Consider the following 19,424-nt stretch of genomic DNA (forward strand, 5'->3'; position numbering starts at 1 on the left):
CACACACACACACAGACCAATACCCAAAAACCAGTTTTTTGGACTCAGGGGACCTTGAAACGTATAAAAATTTAGAAATTGGGGTACCTTAAATTTTTTCGGAAAGCAATACTTTCCTTACCTATGGTAATAGGGCAAGGAAAGTAATAAACGACTGATTGTGAGATTGTGTATACGAGCCGGGTTGTAGGTCAATTTAAGATATTGTGATTGAGTCCATTTCAATAATAATTCTACAACATTTCAGATTAAAAAAAACTTAGTGCCGGTTGCATAGAAGGCGGTTAAGTTTTAACCGTGATTAATTCAACGAGAATTAATCAGAGAAGCTACAGGACCCGGACTGTACCTTCCAGAATACTTGACGTGAATGCGTTTTGTCTTATTATGTGTTCAATCCAAGAATGTCGTCTTTCCCTGAGAAAATTCAGAAGAGATCTCTTTGCCACCGCCTTTTTCCACCTCTCATTTGTGACTCTGTCAGTTCATTCTATATTTAGACCATTCGCCTCCGACTCCACACTTCAGAAGCATTTGGGCCCGGTTCCACAAAAGCCGGTTAAATTTTAACCGTGATTAATTCCACGAGAACCAATCAGAGAAGCCGTCTTTTCAAAACGCCTTCTCTAATTTATTGGTTCTCGTGAAATTAATCACGGTTAAAATTCAACCGGCTTTTATGCAACCGTGCCTTAATTTATTGAAGTGTGTGCTATAATGTGATGAAACAGCCGGAGGAATGATTTCATGTTTTTGTCATGATGAATTATCAAATATATTCAATGCAAATATTTTGATAAGGGTACTTAATAAGGGTACTACTAACTATAGTCCTTGGAAACCTTAGTTTGCAGCACGGAGCTTTATGGCCAATGTTATTTCAATGTAACAAAGGGAGCACACTGTTGCCGTTTTTATGCTGATTCCATCAAAAAGGCCTACGCTTTCTCTTACACAATTAACTCACAGGCTGTCTGGATTCTGTGAAATCTGGTTGCACTGTACGCCATGAAAGCAATGCTGCAATCTTAGGCTAAGCGCATACCAGTTCGTCAATTCAAGACAAGACATGATCAGACACGTTTGCTCACAATAATTCACATAGTTGCTTATGACACAACTCACACTGATTAGTCATTGCAATTAGACATGTCTTAATAAGCAACTATGTGAAGTATTGTGACTAAACGTGTCTGATCATGTCTTGTATTGAATTGACTAACTGGTGTGCCCCTAGCCTTACATGTAAGGATTATCAATATTTAATTAAAATACTGATCTATATAAATATAGTGAAGGACTGTTCCTATTTTAAGACACTTAACTTAACTTCAAAAATAGATAAAGTATCTTGATAAAAAGTTTAAGCTTAACTTCAGATTACTGTCCTTTACTAAACAAACTAGGGGAACAATTTTCAACAGTTAGTCTCAATCGAGAAGACGGTTGGATAATAAATAATCAATGTCTATGATGTATTTACAAGGTAAATGTGCTTAACGTCGATTGCTTAGCTCTAGGGACAAACTAATTCCGCTAGATCGCTCTATACTATTCACTAGCGGCTATTATTGTGTCTATAAAAGAAGTTTAAGCATCAACTTTATTCATCAAGAACAGCGCTACAAGTTGCTATGAATTTGAAATCTATAGAACGAACATTGAATGTGAAAAAGGAGTTTAAAATGCATAAAAATTTAATTTTTTTCAGATTTTCTAAAATAAAGTTGACGTAATTTTTGCTATATTGAAGAGGATACTTGCATATTTTTCTCAAATTTTTCTGACCAGTAGTTTTTGTAGGGTATGTGTACCATCTGCCTCAAAAAAGTGACTTTTGAAGCCCTATTGTTAGCTAACAGAAGCTGATAAAAATATTTTAATTGCATAGATTATGTCCTAATAACCTTTCCAATAGATTAGAAAAAGAAGAAAGATTTTTTTGGAAAAAAAATATTGAATGCACAACCTTAATAAGAAGTGTAAAGCATAAAAGCAGTGAAAAATTATGAAGACAAATAAGCAACTATGTGAAGTATTGTGACTGAACGTGTCTGATCATGTCTTGTCTTGACTAACTGGTGTGTGCCTAGCCTTTGGTTTGCACAGACTATATTACCCTTTTTTGACAAGATTAGTTTCGGCCGATCACACAATTATAAAGTATCAAATATTTATAAATTTATGTATAAATTGCAGGCTATTCAACGCTGAAAGAAGACTACAAGTCACACTCTAGCCATCCTAGCCTGACTCTACAGGGTGTGGGTGGCATGAACGCCAACAACGGTGGAGGCGTAGGAACGGGTGACAGTCATCACTCGTTGACGTCTCTCGACCAACTGAACAACCAGCAGACGCAGCAGTCGTTTTCGCCCAGCTACAGTGCGCATGCGCAGAAGGACAGTGGTGGTGGCGGCGGTGGTGGAGGGGAGGACCTGTACACGTGGATGGCCAAACAGCAGGAGTTTGAAACTCCCGCCGCCAACGAGGAAAGCAAGATGGCGGCGGCGCCTGTTGGCGGTATACCCAAGGGCGATTATTGGGTGAGTTGACGTTGGTTTATTGATAAGTTTGAAGACAAACAAACAAACCTACAAGGGTAGGTTATAATAATAGAGAGAAGATAGCATAAGTAGATATCTCATAGTATAGGTCGTTCTCGTTTATGTTCCAAATTTCAAAGCGATTTTTGTTAACTCAAGCCGATTACTGTCTATTATTACTGTTTGGCCGGGTGAGAGTGTAAGAACGGTACAGTATGAGAGACTACCAGCGTCACATAGCTTCACAAAATTGACTACTGGGACTATCGGCTTGAGTTAACAGAGAATTTGGTACATAAACTATGGGATATCTAATTATTACTAAACGAAAATCCCAATTAAATGCTGTAAATCACCCCGAAGACTTCTGCTACTGCAAATATTGACAACAGGGTAAACAGCTAGATGGAAATTCGATGAGCGCTACTATACAAAAATTATTTGTCTGTTCCCGCGCTCATCGAATTTCCATCTAGCTGTTTACCCTGTTGTCAATATTTGCAGTAGCAGAAGTCTTCGGGGTGATTTACAACATTTAATAGGGATTTTCGTTTAGTAATAATTATTCATTAATGAGCATTTGAACAAATGCAACTTCCAATATTCATTTCCGTCTATGGGATATCTCAATTCAATTTCTTTATTCAATATAAAACACTGTACAAAATAAAATAGAATAATCATAGAATAATTATTTCCCCGCATGGACTGCTCATCCGTGCGCGAGGAAAGAGTACTGTGCCTTTCGCAAAACATTCAGCAGTAGTGGCGCAGTTGTGTGCCTGTGCTTTTTTAAAAATTGATAAAGAAGATAATTTTGAATAAAATTTAGAATTTAGAAATACGCCGACACATCTAGAAAATACCTGAGTCTATACCTAATTCATGCAGGTGAACGGGCTAGAGTCAAGAAAACTTCAATTAATCTTGCCATGCCTGATTTAATAGGTTTCTACTATAAACTAACACTACACTTTGAAATAATTAAAAAAAATACAAACAACTTCAATAAACATTGGCAACTAAAATCGAACAACAGAACAACAATATCATGTTACTTTGTTGACATTCTTCATCTGATTCGGGGGCGCATTACTATCCCCGTTTAGATAGCAATACGTCACAAAACCAAACAAGATCAGTCATCAAATAACAAGTTCATTTCAACATGGAATTACTCAAGAAAGAAAAGCCCGTTGAACCCAAGTTTCGTCGATAGTAACCCATATAACCCATTTCATAATAATTTTGAATCCCCACTTTTGATTGACATTCTCGAATGAACCTTTGTTTCACTACACTGCACTTTCGTTGGTCTGTACGTTGCTTTATCGTCGGGGTTACAGTACCTTGTTTTTGGCGGTGAACTTTTACCGGTTGAATTTGGCTTGACGGCGAAGTCCTCTTACGTCCCTAGACCTGTCGTCTGAACGGGTGTCTTGAAGCGGTGTTACATAAAATTGCGGAACCAAAGTGGTGGTAGTACATGAAGTTGGTTTGGGGACACACATGAACCGCTGTAAATAAATGTATTACAGCATTAATTTCTAACTCTTCCTACAATTCATCAAAAGCTAAAACAGGAGTTTATTCTGTTATTCAATTTAGATTTTATCTTGACGTTCTGATTTCATTCTCAAAATTTAACAGATTTAAAACAAATTTACTTGCCAGAGTGTCATTAATATACAATGCAACATTTGTGAAAACACCCGTAATAAATTAATATAATGCTCTTAGAAAATGAATACTTCATTAATTATGATGTTAACTTTTATATAACTTGATAGACTATAATACTCTTAGAAAAGGAATAATTCAGATTGAAATGATGCTAACTTATGTGATATTTTTCGTTTGGTTTGCGAAATCAAATATAATTTTTCATATAGTAGCTCGGCTAGTATTGTTGGAAACTTGTGCGCTAGCCAACATTTATTTTATTTATTATTTATGAACTTTAGGACGCAATCCAAGTGTAAATAACGGGCATTCGCCCAAAACTGCTCAGAACCTTAATTAAAAATGAACATTCCAGAGTTTATGATTTGATTTACCTTTAATTAAATAAAATTAGTAGACACATAGAAAATAATTTAAATTGTATTAAAATTTGAACATTCATTAACATTAATTTCCTGGAAAAGAAAAACTTTCTTCTTCGTCTATTAAGATTTCTATCATAAAAAATTTACTAAATCATTCGAAAGCCTTAATGACATAAGAAAACAGAGTCTGAAAAATATAAATTAAAAAAATGTCATAAACTCAATATGAACATAATCTTAAAAATTTCATTCCAATTTAAAGGCTATCTTCCTGACTTTCAGCGATACTCTACGATAATATATTTCCAGAAACAATAACTCAAATGTAACGTAACTGAAAACTTTCTATACTTCTTTAGAAAAAAAAATTATAATTATCTTCCATCACTAATAAAATCAAAAGGATTATTCTCAATCAATATTATTAACTTGAAAAATAACAGGCTTTGTTGATAAAATCTTTTGATTGAAGTTTCAATTAATTAAATTCCCTAAATTATATTCTAACCTTATTTTACGTACCTTAGCGGTTATTTGAAGAAACAATTATTCGTACATGAAGAAGAAGCAAAATTAAACTTTTCAGGACATGGCACTACTAGAAAATTTAAACTTTAATAAAAATAAAACTAGCTCCTACATTAACTAATAAAATAAACTTATAAACTTGCCCAAAAAGGGCGAAACATAATGACTACATCTTTACTCTCGTAGTGCTCCTAGCAAAGTGTCCTCCGAAACGTAATCTGGTCTCGCGGTTGGGGAATCCCCCCACTACTGTATTTAGAAACAGGTCTCCTATTGGGCGAAAGGAATCAATTTGACCAATCGTCGCGAGGCTTCTAGAGCCTTTGGACCAAATAGTAACTGCAAAATCGGTAGTTTGTTATAATTTCAATGCTTGCTGTTTTCCAACTTATCGCACTTTATGTCGCGACAAGAAGGCTAAGTTTTAGAGATAATTCCATAATCTACATTCCTCGACGACTCGGAGCCACAATTTTTAAATATCTATCATGGGAAACTCGAAGTCATGGCCGTTCATAATAGAGAGAGAAAATAATTTATTTCGCTAACTCACTTACAATAATGGCTCTAGTCTATTGCGTATTAAATTTACTATTATAACTTGGGAAAAGGCCTGAATTAAAAGGAGTGCTCGGCACAGTACCTAATCTATACAGGTAACAATAGTGTAAAAACTACAATCAATAACTTATATCAATTCAAGTTTAGCCTACAAAAATATGTTAAATAGTCAGACTGTATCATCGACGATTTACATAGCACAAGTACCCGACTTAGAATACTTCATCTCCTGGTGAGCTATCTGAACTAACGATTTAACAACATTAAAAATCTGGTGTGGCGCAATCCCACAACTTTCCTTGCCGTTATGAAAATTGATCACCTGACGCTAGTGTTCCCGCGCATATCAAGTCTACTATTCAAAGATTTGAGCCAGCTGGTGACAGGGCAATAACGCTGGAGACACACATGAGGTCTGCTATCTCTTCATAGTGAATGATTTAATAGAATCAACAATAATTTGCAATTGAATAATCACATTTTCTCGAATTTGGAGCTTATTTTCAATTTTAGGTGAAAATGTTACCGAACATTAATTGTAGAGATTTTCATGCTCAATCTACTCCACTTGATTTATTTTGTTTCAATTGTATCTGAAGCCTGATAATTGGGAATCTATCTGCATTGATGGGGCGGAGCTCCTGAAATTTTTACAGATATGGGACTTGTGGCATTTAATAGAGCTTATCGATGACTATTTTGGGTATGAATTTGATCAAAGTCGTTGGAGCCGTTTCCGAGAAAATCACGAAAACCCCTGTTTTTCACAACATTTTCGCCATTTTAGCCGCCATCTTGAATTGCATTTGATCGAAATTGTTCGTCTCGGATCCTTATAGTGAAAGGACCTTAAGATCCAAATTTCAAGTCATTCCGTTAATTGGGAGATGAGATATCGTGTACATAGACGCACATACACTCATACACACACACACACACACACACACACACACACACACACACACACACACACACACACACACACACAGACCAATACCCAAAAACCAGTTTTTTGGACTCAGGGGACCTTGAAACGTATAGAAATTTAGAATTTTTTATCGGAAAGCAATACTTTCCTTACCTATGGTAATAGGGCAAGGAAAGTAAAAATAAAAGAATCTTCTTATGCTATCTTTCTCTAAGGTTATTTATATTGTCAATAGTGAGTCTGAGGGATGGTACCTTCGAGAATAGTTCAGTTGTGGTCCGTGGCACCTATAGTGAGATTTTCCATTACGGATGATGCCCACATGAGCTTTTAGGGCCAGACAATATTAAGCGTTTTTTTAAGGCGTTTTCAGATGACGTTTTTAGAGTCGGCAGGGCAGCAAGCGCTCCGATTGGCTCATTAGCGCCTGAAAAAACGCTTAATGTGTGTTAGCTTGTGCATGGATGATTTTATAAGATTTTCGATCAAACGTCCATGTGGCCTGATCATATAAGTTAGTTTTTCAATATTGTACAATAATTGACCGAACGTAGTTATGATTGTATTATTGTATAATGCACAGAATAAATTAACAACAATATTTCTGAATCATGATGAAGAAGAAACAATCAATAAACTCTACTTAGTTTGAATACTATGTCTATGTTTTAAATCGATTTGTTTTTGTCTGTCTGTATGTAACGCGATTACGGCCAAACTCGTTGATAGAATTCGATGAGATTTGGCAGGAATATAATTCCTTTTTCAACTGCGCGTCGATATATACACAAGGTTTTTTGAAATTTTGCATTTTAAGAATAATATGGAAAGAAAAGGAATTCCTCCATACTCTGATATCACTATATATATCATCTACTTTGAAGATAGGATTAATCATACTATAGAACTATTCATAATCAATCAGCTGGCAAGTGAATTATTCATTGCATGCATTACACAGATGTCTGGCCGTGTCTATTTCTATAAGGTAGGGTTTCAATATTTTTTATGATGCGTGCCCATCAGTATCAATATTTTCCTGCATAAATTATCATATGGGATACAAATTCAAACGTGAACTGAGTTTATTAACATAAGTGAGTTTTGATCATGGAGAAAGCAAATTACAGTTTTTTGACCGAGCAAAGTGAGGTCTAAGATTCAAGTCGACGGTTTGGCATTTCTCTTAATGTTTAAATGTTTGAATGTTTATATGTTGCGCATTTACGGCGAATCGCGATAATAGATTTTCATGAAACTTGACAGGTATGTTCCCTTTTTAATTGCGCGTCGACGTATATACAAGGTTTTTGGAAATTTTGCATTTCAAGGATAATATGAAAGGAAAAAGGAGTCTCCCTCATACGCCAATATTAGAGTAAAAATCAGACTATAGAATTATTCATCATGAATCAGCTGACAAGTGATTACACAGATGTGTGGAGAAGCCAGTCTATTGCTGTATTTCCATAAGGTCTATAGTTTCAATCAGTTTCATGTGGATGAGAATACTGCGTGAGGTCTACTGTTCACAGAACTACTAGTAAGAGTAAATTATGATTCAACTGTGAATTGTGATTCAACTGAATCAACTAGAACAGGTGACATCAGATACTTGTGGATGAGAAAACTACGTGAGGTCTACTGTTTACAGAACTACTAGTATTGAGTGTCTATTTTGTGCTTTACTGACAATGAATCGAGTGAAAATTGAGTGGTTTATGTTGCAGACAAACAACCAGACAAAGATGACGCAGGTGAACGTGACCACTCACGATGGCAGCATTGTGAACCCGGACTATCTGCTATTGGCTGCCGCTGGCTACAGCCTCTATCCAATGCACGACTCCCTACGTCTGCTAGATGCCCATCTCATATTCGAGCCACTCCTCTCCAGTCTGGGAGTCATGCCTCAGCAGATGATTGGCAACTATGGTTAGTAGATTTTTGTTCATGAATTCACCTAGGTCGGTTGTTTTAATTAGTGCATCTGTTGAAATGTTTCGTCGGCTTCATGGTGAACGCACCCAGCAAAAAATCAACACCAAGTTATTAGCCGACAATATGTTCAATTATTAATCTAGTTATAACTAGTAGTTCTGCGTACACTAGACTTCGCTCATGAATCTAATTTTCAGATTAATGAAAGTAAGACATAAATAAGCTCCTTCTGACGACTGTGCAACAAAATCATGTGTCTAATCATCTGCCAGGTTTTCCAGTGCACATGCCACATCGAAAAGTAGATCGATAGCATTCCTTTATCATTCATCAATACCATTCATTAAATACAGCGCATTTTAGAGCGGCACAATTTCTATTCTAAAAAATGAGAGCCAATTTTCTGACTTATATTTATTGCGTGCGGGCAAGATTTACTCTTAACGTACTGTAAATGATCTTTCATTTTGAAATGAATAAAAATTGCTGTATCTTGCAAAATAGAATAAGAATAAGAATAAGAATTCTTTATTGCCGTTGAACAAAATTAATCGCAATAGGCAGTGTCAATATGCAGTAAAGCTTTAGAATACAAACATACACATAAAAAGTCATATTCAAATATACTTAATAATAAATATAAGTCAGGAAACATTACAATACAATACTATCAAAATATTAAAAATTCAATAAAATATTATAAAAAAGCAGGCTATTGTAATTATTATTATTTTTGCATGGTACTTGATAAACACCTGGAAAACCACACTGTTACTGATTATACACTAACATTTACTACATTTCAAAGCACCAAACATCATCATGATTTTTAATATTCGTCGACCGAATAGTAACCATTCTGTTTTAAAATCAAACTAACTGCATTTTTAAATCTATTAACAGGCAGGTTTTTAACATTTACTGGCAACTTATTAAACAAAGCGAATTGTAAGAACATGTGACTTTTCAAACTCTTGGTCAGTCTTATTTTAGGGGTAACAATGTTTTCTTTATTCCTTGTATTATAGGTATGGTAATCACTGTGTCTGGGAAAGTTCTGTAATCTTTTTTTCACATGCATAACATTATATAGAATATATAAGATGGCAAGGTCAGAATACCATGTTTAATGAAGTGTGGCTTACATGATTCTCTCTGGGGAAGGTCTAGGATAGCCCTAATAGCTTTTTTTTTGCCATATGAAGACTCTCTTGTGTGTTGTTGAGTTCCCCCACATTCTAACACCATAAGCCAAATGAGAGTGAAAAAGACCATATGTCATCATTACTGTATCAGAGCTTACAGAATTTTTCAGTCGCCTCAGAAGATATACTACTCTGGCTAAGCGTTTACATAGACCATCAACATGCTCCTCCCAACTGAGTTTAGCATCCAAGATTATAACCAAAAGTTTCACTGGTTTCAAAACTTCTTTGTCAAGACCTGCTGAGTGTCCCAATTGAAATATTATTTTCTCCGTTTTCTCTTCATTTATCTTAAGCTTATTGGTTGAATACCATGTTTTAGCTTGTACCAAAGATCCATCAAGCTTCTTATTGATATTTTCTATGCTCACATCTGACTGAATTAAGGTGGTGTCATCAGCATACATCACGGAAAGACCCGATACATTGAAGCTAAAATCGTTTACAAATACCAAAAAGAGAAACGGTCCAAGTACCGATCCTTGTGGAACACCAGCATATATATTCAAGAAATTGAAACATTTACCATCTATGATAACCCTTTGCTTCCTACCCTGAAGATAACTTCTTAGGAGACTTAGCTCCTTGCCTACAATACCATAATATTCAAGTTTTTTACATAATATCTCATGCGAAACCAAATCAAAGGCCTTGCTCAGGTCTATTAGACTGGATCCTACCATACATTTCTCCTCAAAGCATTGCAAGATTAGGTCCACAATTTTTTCAACCGCATCAATTGTGGAGTGATTAGGTCGGAAACCATACTGGTAGGGATACAATAAGCTGTTATTCATGAAATATTCATATAATTGTATAAGCAGGCAAAATTCTATAATTTTACTGATAATAGGTATGAGTATACCTATAGGTATGATAGGTATGATAATAACGGCGCTAGATACAAAAAATTGACTTTCTGGAAGGAGGTTGGTCTGCGGTTTTTCAAATTACAAAAAAACCGGAAGTCTTATCAAAAATCGTTACACATACGTTTCTGCGACTTGTTTCAAAGTACTTGTATACCAAATTTTATCCAAATCGGACAATAACTGCGGTACAAACAAAACGACAAAAGCCAATCGAGTCGAAACTATACTCCTCAGTCAATTACATGTTATCTGTGTTTAGGATGGACTCGTTATACCGTCGGTCCCGGCTGCCTATAAAGCAGTCGTTAGGTCATGTCAGAGGTCCTGAAATTGATCAGTTGCGACCTGAAAACTCTGACACCAGACATGAGCCAAGCCAGGTCACTCGATATTATTATTAGATGTTCTAGTTAATTTTAATATGCTCTATCATCTTTAGATAAAATTTTATTATGTTGTTTTGTGCAAGCAATGATTTAATTTTTCTCAATCGATCTGTCTCACTCTATAGATTTCTATTTTTATTTTTTGCTGTGGATGATGCCCACATGAGCTCTAGACTTGTGCGTGGATAGTGAGACTGATGTTATTGTGTTTGTGTTTTGTGTTACCTATCGCACTCAATTATTTGTGTGTTTGTTAAATCAATTATTGTAAATTATGAATAAATGTGAATGTATTTTTAGGTGGAGGCACAAATTCGCTGGACTCATGGGGCTCGAATTTGTCGTTGATTGGTGGCATGGAAGCGATCAGAATCGACATAGTGGTCAGTGAAGTGGGCAAACTGCAAGACAAGAAGGTCAAGAAGCCTCTATCGTCCAAATCTGGTAAGAAACTATTTTATTAGTTTTTCAAGTTTTTGTTTGTCAAATATAAGTAGATTTGCACTCATAGTTATGTGCATTATAATTTTACAAGGCACAGGAATGATGACTGTTTGAACTGAACTTCTTCATTTACAAGATCTTGATTGAGTTAGTTATTCACTGAGAGAAATATTAGAAAAATATTTGCCTGTAATTTTCAAATATCTCTACTGACTCTTCCTGCTATAAATTTCAAATTGACTGTTTGAAAACTACTAAACATCCATTCTGAAATGATGCCAATCAAAAATTGAAAGAGAGTCGATATAATTTACTCCTAAAAAGATGATAAGCATAACGATTCTGTTGCATCTTTCTGTCCTAGACGTTTCCAGCGACCTTGATAATTGAACGCTCTATGGATGTATAGAGATTTCAGGTATCGATCATATGTGCTATATCTCAAAAATTGCGAGGATCAGCTGATCGGGAGAGTTTCAGATGTGCAAAATTTCAGTTTGTCTGGTTCCCTTTGCTTTGTGGATAAAGTATCATCATAGAGAAAAGATTGCATGAGAAGATATTCCATGGTATCGGACGTTTATGTTATAAATTTCACTGTCAACTCAAGCTTATGGTTTTCTTAGTAGTTGTTTTTGGTGAAGCTATGTAACGCTGGTAGTCTCTCATACTGTGCCATTCTAACACTCGATGGATAATTCGAAGTTGTGGCTGGAGATCCTGCCGGCTCTTCTAAATTGTGCGCATTTCTCGAGCTTTGAAAGACAAATTTCACTTTGCATCTATTTTGTACCGCATTTTAATTGAGTTTTCTCTTGCTTGCAGACTCCAAGTTCTGGCTGGAGATGCCCCCGGACACGCCGGCGCTGCTGTGCGAGCGCGTGGGTGTGGAGCTGCAGGTGTGTCGTGTGGCCGATATGACCATAGTGGACGACCTCAGCCGGCAGCGACGCAACATGCTCTATGTGTCGCGCGGTCAACTAAAGAAGCATCTCAGCACCTCACTCAACCTCAATGTGTCGGTGCGATATATCGCTCAACAGGTGCGTCAAAATCACTTATTAATGTCAGCATTAGTTTCACAAAACCATAATACTATAATAATTGATGAAATATCGAGTATAAACAAGTTACTACTAAAGTCAACCACACAAAAATAGTCTGATGGAAATTGGAACAGATGAGTGCACAACATTCCAGGTAAGTGCCGTTTGCACAGTCACAGTATACATACAGTACGGAAACTTGGCTATACCTTGACGCCAAAATCCGCCATCTTGTTAGGAAGCGCCGCATTGTAATAGTATTGATGGTAGGTTCGGATCACTTTAATGATCCGGATCAATTGATCTCGTTCACTGCCACGAGCCAATCAAAAGACCAGGATTGGAACTTCCCAAGGTCACGTGACGTGTTTAGTATTGGGGTAATGTAAAAAGCATTGGTTAGATAGGCGTTTGATTACAAGTTTCCATTCTGTATCTATTCTGTGGCACAGTAACAGTAACTGTTTAAACCAATTCCATTTCAAACTGGATCTATATCAAGTATTGTCCGTTATAATGTGGTCCGTTTTGAGTTTTAATCCACCAGCAGATTGAATTCAGTGTAAGCTGAAACGACCCTTAAATTTTTCCACAGCTGATTATAAATGAAAATCAATATTCTTATTGTTCAATTCCATACTATTAAATGAGCAACTTCTGTTTATATGTTTAGATGTTTGTATTTCACCGGATCTCGAAAACGGCTCTAACGATTCTCACGAAATTCAGAACATAGTAGGTTTATAATATAAAGATTCGATTGCACCTAGTCTCATCCCTGGGAAAACACGCTGAAGGACATTAAAAGGATAATTGTTATTCATCCTTGGAAAAACAGCTGATAATAATTATTTCATCGTCTGTTGGTGATGGAAATGAGTGAGCGAGTTCATGTGTGTGGGACTGTGTCAAAATTATGACTCAGCTGTTGAACTTTTGTAATCATTCAATCAGGTACTAAGTGCCGGTTGCAAAAAAGCCGGGTTATTTTCAATCCTGATTCATTCCAGTAGATCCATCTTTTTGAAATGGTATCTCTGATTTGGTTCACGTGAAGTTAATCAGGATTAAAATTTAACCGGCTTTTGTGCAACTGGGCCTTTGTGAGGGAAATTTTTGCATTCCTCTGGGAATTAATCTCAATTTACTGTGATTAGATAGAACATTTCTGTATGAATGTCATTATAATTTCTTCTTTCATAATAAATTTTTCATGTTTTTGTACTCTAGAGCGAAGCTCGATCCCCGATATTTTTTATTAATACACCTGACAATTTGCAACGTCTATGTGTGCGGGGGAGTGAGTAGGTACCCAGCCGTTTCATTTCCATCGGACTATTTTCGTGCGATTGACCATAAGGCTGGCCACTAACGTTGCAATAATCATGAGCGATAAGCAAGTACAGTCGAAAACCTGAACGAATTTTTGTGTCTTCGACGTATTTCTGCAGGCGGGTGAGTGGATTCACTTCTTAGGGTATGATCACATTGGATGTGCAAGTACACGCGTGTTCAAGCAAGACCATGCGATGAAAAACAATCTGGAAAGGACAATAGAAACACTGACACTGAACGCGTGCACTTGCTGGTTGCGTTCAGTGCGAGCAGCTACATACAAGTCACAACGTGTTTTTATTTCTTTTCTGTATAGGGCTACTTGTAATATAAATATAAAAAAAATAAAAATCTCAGTACCCTTTTTTTGAAATATTTTATCACTACATGTTTCGGACATTTATGCCATTTTCAAGTGATATGAAGTAAATAAATTTAATACTACTGGAAGATTCTTATTTTGATCATATGTTAGTGTATTCATATGTTTTTATGAACTAGGACTGTAAATTTTGGGTTTAAATTTGCATGATTCTATCAAAAATGGGGTTATTGGTGTCTAATTGGATTGAGTTTATTATTTCATCTCTGTTTAATTTTGCTGCTTTATAAATATGGAATTCTTCTTTGACATTCAGTTTTTGACTTTTATTACCATAATTAAGTATTTTCATATTGGAATTTATATCTGTAAAATTATGGCCTGAATCTATCAAGTGTTCAGCAAATGCCGACTTTTGTGTATAATTTTTAGATTTTAGTGCTTGGATATGTTCTCGAAACCTGATATGGGAATTTCTACCCGTTTGCCCGATATACAAATCTGGAATCTATGAACTTAAATGTAGTGATTGCGACAAATTGTAAATCGGGAAAACTGGTAGAAATTTCCATATCAGGTTTCAAGAACATATCCAAGCACTAAAATCTAAAAATTATACAAAAAAGTCGACATTTGCTGAACACTTGATAGATTCAGGCCATAATTTTACAGATATAAATTCCAATATGAAAATACTTAATTATGGTAATAGAAGTCAAAAACTGAATGTCAAAGAAGAATTCCATATTTATAAAGCAGCAAAATTAAACAGAGATAAAATAATAAACTCAATCCAATTAGACACCAATAACCCCATTTTTGATAGAATCATGCAAATTTAAACCCAAAATTTACAGTCCTAGTTCATAAAAACATATGAATACACTAACATATGATCAAAATAAGAATCTTCCAGTAGTATTAAATTTATTTACTTCATATCACTTGAAAATGGCATAAATGTCCGAAACATGTAGTGATAAAATATTTCAAAAAAAGGGTACTGAGATTTTTATTTTCTTTATATTCACACGTGTTTCTATGGCTCTTTCAAGATTCTGTTTCTCATCTGCGCGCTTGGTCATGAATGACCCCAAGTGAACTTGCACAGACATACATCCAATGTAATCTTACCCTTATGTTATTTGTTGAAACTAAGTCAATATTGTTTGAAGTTGATTTTATTTAAATACAATTGTAAAATCAAATGTAAGTACTATTTGCAATTGTGTGAATATGTTGAGTTTTATTGATAGTTTGAATTGGAATGTGCAGGTGAACATGCCTCTACTGAGACTGTTGCATCAGATCAGCAACATGTATCAGAATGTGAAGGAGACACAACTGGAGCTCAAGGAGCAGCAACCCGACAACTCGAAACCTGTCCCTAAGACGCCTCCAGCTAATAATTCCGGTAAAATTGCAATTAAAATATTTTATTAAATTTATTATTTTTTGAACAATTGATGATTACTTTCACAAAAATTATGTGACTATGTATGAATTTTGTACAAGAAACAAGTAAATTTGAATTTGAAATACTGATTATATTGTATAAAAAAAAAACGCTTCAAGAATATCATTCAGTAATGGGACTACTGTGAGTAAATATCCTTCAGTATCAGTCATACTTCAGAATATCCTTCAATAATCAGTTTTGTCATCTCAGCTGTGGTTTTTTGTAAAGTGTGAAGTTTTTAGCTCAAAAATTTCTAGTTTCATTCAAAATTTAGACTTTTTGAATGATTATCAAGTTACTGTTCTAGATTTTTTGATTTTAGACTCTAACCCCCAGTTTTTCATACGTCGGTTAATGTTTAATCACGATTAAATGCTGTACTTAAATCAAGATTAGTGCTAACCGATGCATTTTGGTTTCACAAAACAGAAATTTCAAGCGATAACGCTGATTAAACTAACGGGCGTAAACAATTTTTGATTCTGATTAGTTGGCACCATTTTTACCGCGCTTAGTTGAAACGAAGAAAATTTGGTTGCATAAAGGTAAAAATCGAAAAATAACGCTGGTTAAACTAATCGACATAAAAGATTTTTAACAGGCCATTCACAGGGAATTAAATCCAACTAACGCCGGTTAGGTACCTACTGATAGATGTCTTCCAATTAGTTTTTGGTAAAAAAAAAACAAAGTATGGTATGAATATATGAATGAATTCCATTCATTAATAAAATAGAGAAGTGTATTTAGCTGATATTAGCATTCAATAATAGATTCTGGTTTTTGAGGTTAGTTTTCGATCTGTTGTCGTCTGTTAGCAGCATAGCACTTGACACTGGCGACAGACAGAGCATTTTTATTGCGCATGCGCGTATGCCTCTGTATTGAATGGTCAAATTCACCGCTTCAATAACATAACCTCATTTTTACCTTGAAACATACCTATCATTATCAGTTTTCTATTATGTAAATATTCTCTCCTATTAGAATTGAAATCAAACTCATTTTTTCGTTGTCTAATAATATTGGACCATGATCTCGTTTGTTAATATTTTTTCAGTTTCAAATTCACCGTTTCAAAAAACTTTAATTATTTTGTGTCAGTTAAATTACAGTGTTGCCGGATTGTGAAACCTTGAAATCTTGGTTAGTTAATTACCGGTAAACTTAATCGGGATTAAATACTAACCGAAATCTTGGTGGAACAGAAATGAATCCGTAAAACTAACGCTGATTTCTTGATCGACGTAAATGTCCATATTTAACAGTATTGATTTTAATCCATATTAAATATGAACATTAACATCGATTGACAAATCAGCGTTAGTTTTACGGATTCATTTCTGTTCCACCAAGATCGGTTAGTTTTTAATCCCGATTAAGTTTACAGGTAATTAACTAACCAAGATTTCAAGGTTTCACAATCCGGCAACACTGTAATTTAACTGACACAAAATAATTAAGGTTATTTGAAACAGTGAATTTGAAACTGAAAAAATATTGACAAACGAGATCATGGTCCAATATTATTAGACAATGAAAAAATGAGTATGATTTCAATTCTAATAGGAGAGAATATTTACATAATAGAAAACTGATAATGATAGGTATGTTTCAAGGTAAAAATGAGGTTATGTTATTGAAGCGGTGAATTTGACCATTCAATACAGATGCATACGCCATGAGAATGCTCTGTCTGTCGCCAGTGTCAAGTGCTATGCTGCTAACAGACGACAACAAAACTAACCTCAAAAATCAGAATCTAATTTTGAATGCTAATATCAGCTGAATACACTCCTATATTTTATTAATGAATGAAATTCATTCATATATTTAGCCCATACTTTGAATTTTTTAGTTTCTTACCAAAAACTAATTGGAAGACAGCTACCGTATCAGTAGGTACCTAACCGGCGTTAGTTGGATTTAATTCCCCGTGTATGACCTGTTAAAAATCTTTTACGTCGATTAGTTTAACCAGCGTTATTTTTAAATTTTTACCTTTGTGCAACCAAATTTTCTTCGTTTCAACTAATCGCGGTTAAAATGGTGCCAACTAATCAGAATTGAAAATTGTTTACGCCGGTTATTTTAATCGGCGTTATCGCTTGAAATTTCTGTTATGTGAAAACAAAATGCATTGGTTAGCACTAATCTCGATTAAAGTACAGCATTCAATCGTGATTAAACGTTAACTGACGTACGAAAAACTGGGGGTAATAGTATCTATTTGATTCAAAATTTGCTCATTTATCTGAGTGTTGAAGAGCGTAAATTGTATTTTGAAAAGTGAAAGTGGCATAACAAACATTTTGATTTGGACAGTATAGTATAAATTGGAAATGGGACAGTTTTGGGCATGAGCCTGTTGTGCCTTTCCTCATGTTAAGTATCTGTGCACAATGTGATAAATAAATGATAGTTTCACTTTGAGTACTCCATCAAAATTATTATTGTTGTAATAATTGTGAAAATTAGTTTGAATCGTATTGCATAAGACAATGAGTTAATTACAATAAACTTGACATTATCTATTATAATGTCATATTTTATATTTTACATATAAAAATTTTAATATTAAAAAAAATAATTAGTGAATTAAAAAAAGAGCTTATTAAATGTTGTTTCTATTCGATACGTGAGTTTAATGAGAATTTCAACTGCAATCACTCATCCTCCAGTGATTTTATCAATCAAAAGAAAAATTACTCAACTTTAAAATTGACATGATAAGTCCTTATACCCCTTTAATAAGAGGTCACTGGATGCTTTAAATATAACATATGAAATATTATAATGAAGGAAAGAAATGGCTTACACACGTACAAGATAGGAAATTCTCGAATGACGCATCAACACGTCTGAATTACCCAACTGATTAACTTGAAATTTTGCATATTGATTCCTAATTCACCGAGGATGGTTATAGGCCCATTTTAAACTCTTCAAGATTTCAGTAGATCAAGATTTCAGTTTGTCAAGTCTTTAATTAGACCCTTTCGGAGTCCTACTTGTCAATGAAATATTTATTTATTGATTGATTCATACAATAAGTATACCATCAAAAATGATAGGGAGAGAAAAAATAAGGTAACCTTGTGCTATTCCTCTCCCAAATTTAGATAAGGTTACACATAGTCCAAAATAGATTAAGTCTTGTAGTTGTTCACTTCACAAAATTTTCAGTTCTTAATTATTTTCACAAAGTATATTTTTTCATGTGTAATTTGGCATCACCAGCAAAAGGAATGCCCGCTGGTGAGAGTTGCAATCAGTTAGTTATGCTTGAATAAATCTGTTACATTGGTTGTTTCCTGGTTTTATACAATAATAGAGAAAAAATAATAATCCACGCTTTAAAATATGTTTTAGAAAATTAGATAATGCTTTCAATTGAAAAGAAATAGTTTTCTATTATCCAATTTTTTAGTAAAGTATTTTGTAATTAATTCTTGCTTCCAGATTCATTTATAAATCTTGTACATTTATAAATGAGCTGTCTTCTAACTACTGTTAGTTTTGTATTTATAGGTTGTATTTGGTCTAAAATCATATTGAACTATATCATTTAATAAAGATTTGTTTTTATACTTAATAATATATTTTGCTAAATGTTTCAATTATAATTGCCTTACAGTCATGACATTAAATTCTTTAAATAGCAGATCATTTTTAAATTTAGATGCTTCAAAACCAAACATAGAAGAAACATTTTACATTATTATCACTAAAATAAGAAATTACAGATGGAATTAAATAGAGAATGCATTTATTCAAATGCTAATTAATATATAATTATTATT

General features: G+C 34.4%; 1 protein-coding gene across 1 annotated transcript in view; it reads left to right on the plus strand.

Annotated features, from left to right (window-relative positions):
* Positions 1 to 19,424, plus strand: part of LOC111051914 (transmembrane protein KIAA1109) — a 150,173-nt gene that overhangs the window by 119,603 nt on the left and 11,146 nt on the right. Inside the window, 5 exon segments of the mRNA XM_039432017.1 lie at positions 2,200 to 2,546; positions 8,342 to 8,546; positions 11,316 to 11,459; positions 12,285 to 12,502; positions 15,438 to 15,576. Of these exon segments, the coding sequence (XP_039287951.1) occupies positions 2,200 to 2,546; positions 8,342 to 8,546; positions 11,316 to 11,459; positions 12,285 to 12,502; positions 15,438 to 15,576 (1,053 nt within the window).

This window comes from Nilaparvata lugens, chromosome 7 (assembly GCF_014356525.2).
Source record: "Nilaparvata lugens isolate BPH chromosome 7, ASM1435652v1, whole genome shotgun sequence".
Lineage (NCBI taxonomy): Eukaryota > Metazoa > Arthropoda > Insecta > Hemiptera > Delphacidae > Nilaparvata > Nilaparvata lugens.